The sequence below is a fragment of the Triticum urartu genome, chromosome 4 (genome assembly GCF_003073215.2).
Source record: "Triticum urartu cultivar G1812 chromosome 4, Tu2.1, whole genome shotgun sequence".
In the NCBI taxonomy this organism is placed as follows: domain Eukaryota; kingdom Viridiplantae; phylum Streptophyta; class Magnoliopsida; order Poales; family Poaceae; genus Triticum; species Triticum urartu.
The window spans coordinates 34,691,248-34,696,348 of record NC_053025.1 but is presented as its reverse complement, the minus strand read 5'-3'; the positions used below and the strand labels follow the sequence as shown (position 1 = coordinate 34,696,348).

General features: G+C 45.9%; 1 protein-coding gene across 1 annotated transcript; it reads left to right on the top strand.

Annotated features, from left to right (window-relative positions):
• The first annotated feature begins 2,070 nt into the window (after positions 1-2,070).
• Positions 2,071-4,555, top strand: LOC125550480 (transcription factor bHLH18-like). Its single transcript, XM_048713486.1, has 4 exons — positions 2,071-2,355; positions 2,459-2,581; positions 2,673-3,602; positions 3,702-4,555. Exons 2-4 carry the CDS (start codon positions 2,555-2,557, stop codon positions 3,774-3,776), a joined length of 1,032 nt encoding a protein of 343 aa, XP_048569443.1. The 5' UTR covers positions 2,071-2,355; positions 2,459-2,554; the 3' UTR covers positions 3,777-4,555.
• The last annotated feature ends 546 nt before the right edge of the window (positions 4,556-5,101 follow it).

Here is a 5,101-nt window from a genome sequence, read left to right as displayed (position 1 = left end):
TTAAGTTTGTTAACCATTCTCTTATTCTTGTCATTTTTTGATTTATCTGTTAATTGTGTAGTTAGGTGTGCAAAATCACCACCACCCCTCTAGGTTTTGACGGAATACATTTGGTATTGAAGTTAGGGACCAAAATTATTTGGTTGGAAGTTTATGAACCAAACCTAAAGAAAACAATGATTGAGAGGACCAAAAAATGGATTCTCCCGACTACCAAAGAGTCCGTGAAAGCTAGATTATTTAGTCTTCATATTAGAAGTGCACGTGTTGTAAAAATGTGAATCTAGCTTCATTTCCACTAAACAAAGAAATTTCATATATTCGATCAATACTTATATGAAAGTCTACTTCATAAAATTCTGGGACAAACTTGGTGGCGTTTGCAAGGTATGCATGTTTATCTTCCGTACTTTGCAAAAACGGTTGTATATGATGTTTGCATTTTGTAGAAACAGAAAAATAATCACGTGCTACATTCGTGATTCGTGGGGGAGGGGGTGAATGGGAGATAGCAAATGGATCATTTGATCATATAATCACGATACATTTAACATAGCAAGAATTCATATCTCTATGTTTTCAAAAATTGTGAAAAAAATAAACATGTGTATAGATACCAACAGTTGATAATTAGTGTATATGCATAGAAGCACCCCTCTCAGGCAGGGTCTGACGCCATAGGCACAGAAGCCCCTCTTAGGGTCTGAACGCCGTGATTGGAAAAAAAATATAGGAACACATGCATGTGAATTATGGTAAAAAAAAACTAATATAGTTCATGGTCCATACTGACTGGAATGTAAAACATTCGTTATGTTATGTTATTGTAACTTACAATAGCTCAATGTACATAATCTTAATGAGAAACTTTAATACACTCCCTCTTACATTTAATATTTGTTTGATCTTTTCATATATTTTCAGAACTTATTTGTATAGTTTTTACTAAGTTAATCATATGATCATATGTTCCTAGGATCAGTAAATTCTTTGGAGGGAGCGGGATTACTCTTAAAAACATCTTAGTTAGGTGTAAAGTACAAGATTAGCTTTTTTTCATTAGTACTAGGACAATGACCATGCGTTGCAACGGAATATAAATATTTAGTACATAGCTTGTGATTTACCTGGGCATATTAATGCAATGATGTAAATAAATGTTTATCAAATCCTGCTCGTGAGTTATAGTATAGTTTGATGAGAAGTTTGGTAGGTAAATTAAAATGGAATTGATTCAGGAGGTATGTAAATTAAGGTGATTGGTTATCATAGGAAAATGTTGGATGAAGGGGTGGTGAGAAGTAAAAGATGAAACCTATTAGAAGAGTGACTAAATGGGTCCCAAACTCATCTGCTCCTACCTGTGAAGAGTAAAATAAGAAAACACTAGAAAAATTCAAAAAATATCTGATTTTTTTTTTGACATGGAAGATGTTTGAATGCGTGAGGGCATCTGAGTAGCTCTCGGCAAAAAAATTAGGGTCTCTGAAAAAGTTTACTATTCATGCACTATTCAAACTGATTTTGCTTTTTTGCTGAGAGCTAGTCAGATGTCCGAATGAGCTGAAATTTCACACGGACCTCACACACTCAAACATCTTCCATGCAATAAAAAAAATTAGATTTTTCTGAATTTTTAGTATTTTTTATTCTACTTTTCACCAAGATCATACGAGCTCGGGTTCGCAAGTGGATATTGGAAACCTTACATTCTTTAAATGGGTCCCATTCTTTAGATATACAGATACACACCATCTCACATCACATACATAAAGGATTGGTACATCTATATCTGCTTCTGATATGCACAGTCTCAAAATTAAATCCAAGTGGCCACACACCATTCCCGAACAACCCGAACGCCCCTGCGACGACGAAACGCCCAACCAAACACCAGTACAAGCGACAAAAACCTGTCACTCCCAATATTTGGGATCCCCCAGCATTTCACACAACCTCCATTGACATCACCATGAAGTAATCCATTCCAGCGAATTAAAATATCTCCCTGTCAGCCAATGCCGCAAGGCTTGAGAGAGCAATAATGTAAGCTCGCTTGACATAATGCTACTCCAAACCCGTTTTTAAAAGGGGGCTACAGTGCAGGGGGGTGGACAGGTGACTTGGGCGAGCGAGCGAGGCAGCCACCATTGGCACAGTCTGCGGATGAAAGGAAGGGGATGGGTGGCCGAGTAGTTCACACCCGACCTAGAACAAGAGGCCTTAAAATAGTCTCCCGTCCTTGATCCCAGCGGTTATATAAGGTCGCCTCCGTTGGACATTGGTGCAAAGGAAAGGGACCAATACCACATCGCCGGCTGACCCATCTCTCTCTCTGTCTCTCTCTCTCCCGAGGTTGGTCTCTCTCCCTGAGAATTTCTACCCACGGGCTGCATTGCTGTGTGCTTGCTTTGCGCAATGCTAACTGCTCTGTTTTCGTGCGCGTTTTCCTGATCAGGGTTCCGGCTGGTCGATCGGGCTTGTGGAAGAAGCAGTTTGCTGCAATCTTTGGCTTTGGGGTGAGCGGCGAGCGAGCGATTTTTAGTATCGGCGAATGGCGACTCAGTGGTTCTCCAATATGGTAATTTGCTGCTCGTCTTCTGATAGCGTCGGGTGTAATGGTGTGGGAAGAGGTGGGTGGTGGCTGACTGGTTGATGATGGTGGCGTGCAGGTGATGGACGAGCCGAGCTTCTTCCACCAGTGGCAGTCGGACGCGACGCTGGAGCAGTACACGGAGCAGCAGATCGCCGTGGCCTTCGGGCAGGGGGAGATGGAGGCGGCGGCGCTGATGCAGCAGCAGCAGCAGCAGTACGCGGCGGCGGCGGCGGGCGAGCACCGGCCGCGCAAGGCGGCCAAGGTCAACACCAGCTGGGACTCGTGCGTCACGGAGCAGGGCTCCCCCGCCGACTCCTCCTCCCCGACCATCCTCTCCTTCGGCGGCCACGCCCACGCCGACGCGTTCGCCAAGGCGCCGCAGGCCCCCAGCGCCGCCACCGCCTACTACGGCGCGGCGGCGCCCGTGAAGCCCAAGCAGGAGGTCGACGCGGGGGGCGTGGCGCCGTTCCAGCAGGTCAAGCGGAGCTACGACGCCATGGCCGCCGAGCCCGCCAGGGCGCCCTCCCGGCCGGCCGCCCAGAACCAGGACCACATCCTGGCGGAGCGGAGGCGCCGCGAGAAGCTCAGCGAGCGCTTCATCGCGCTCTCCAAGATCGTGCCGGGGCTCAAGAAGATGGACAAGGCGTCGGTGCTGGGCGACGCGATCAAGTACGTCAAGACGCTGCAGGAGCAGGTGAAGGGCATGGAGGAGGTGGCCCGGCGGCGGCCGGTGGAGTCGGCGGTGCTGGTCAAGAAGTCGCAGCTCGCCGCCGACGAGGACGACGGGTCGTCCTGCGACGAGAACTTCGAGGGCGCCGACGCCGGGCTGCCGGAGATCGAGGCCCGGATGTCGGACCGCACCGTGCTCGTCAAGATTCACTGCGAGAACCGCAGGGGCGTGCTCGTCGCCGCGCTCTCCGAGCTCGAGAGCATCGACCTCGCCATCATGAACACCAATGTGCTCCCCTTCACCGCCTCCTCCATCGACATCACCATCATGGCCACGGTCAGCCCCCAATCATCTCCTCTTCTTAATTCCTCCATAATTTACTACTTAATTAATTACATGGTCTCACTCACTCAATCATGTATTAATCTGATGCAGGCCGGCGAGGACTTCTCGTTGTCTGTCAAGGACATCGTGAGGAAGCTACATCAAGCGTTCAAGTCGTCGCCATGAAGGACTTGCTCCTGAACATCAAGTCTAATTTAGAACTTTGTCTTCGGTTTCCCTCTTCTTTTTTCATCATTAGCCTCGACGATTTGGGGCTAATGAGTTTTAGGTTCGTCCCGCTGGTGCTTCTGATGATAGCTCGCTTGCAGTCCCCCACACGGTGCCCCTCAAAGATAGCCATTTTCCACCTTTTTTGCCCCATGGGTGCAGCAAAAAACACTAGTTAATTACTTCTACTTCCTCTCCCTTTTTTTGCATGGATTGATCAAAATCACTCCATGTTCCCGGGAGAGGGTAGAGTGAGAAAAATGAGACATGTCTTTTTCTAGGGCTAGTTACCAAGGGGAGTTTGAATTTTACAAAAACCCATTTTTCATTTCTCCCCTACACCAATACAGCCCTTTTCACCCTGTTTTTTCGACGAGAGGCCGGACCGAGTTATTTTTTTCAAACCCAAACACCTACCTTTGCCGGCCTCTCAAATTCCACCACACTGCTGTTCCCAGAAGGCTTCAAATATCTGTGGACAAAAATGGCGTCTTCTTTTTTTTCAGCACCGTGGGGGTACTTTTGCAAGCCTTTGAATTCAGAAGTTCAGTAGGGTGTGCCTGTTTTTCAGGGGTAGTGCAAGCTGGTTGGTTGGACCCAGCAGCTTGGATGAACCCCTTTGCTTGTAGTTTCCTTATGGCTTTTGTTGTAACAGGATCAGGGTTGTAGCTCGATCTGTAAGCTCTTGTTTGCTTGCATACAAGTATAAAGAATAAATAAATATGCTCGGTTGTTAACTTGATGGATCTCTCTTTTGGTTACATGTCTTTTCAGCTAAGATCTGTCTTTTCTTAGTAGTATTGAAACATATCTTTCTAATTTGTTTATGGATACAGAATCGCTAAACGATCTTGTATGTTGTCCTGTATATATAGAAGTATCATACTATGTATTACCTGTCCACAAATCAATACTACAAGATTATAAGGGCGGCACTTGTTTGTTCATGAAAAAGGATCGTTAAATGATATCGAGGCCTTTACTCTAAAATCAGTAGTATGATGCTGTTTCACACCATGGATATAGGGAACGTGGGTATCTATGCAAGTTATAAGGGTGGAACTCATCTATTCACACCGAACCGATCATATTTAGACTTTTACAGTTCCTCCCTCAAGAGCTAGGTGCTTATATCTTCCATCAGGTAGTTTTTTTTTCAAAACGGAGGCAAAGATTGCCTCATCTATTAATTAAGCAGAAGAGAATTGCCCAGTTAATTACGAAAAACCGAGCGAAAACCGAAACAATAAGGGCCAAGCCCATCCCAAAGACTAACACACACA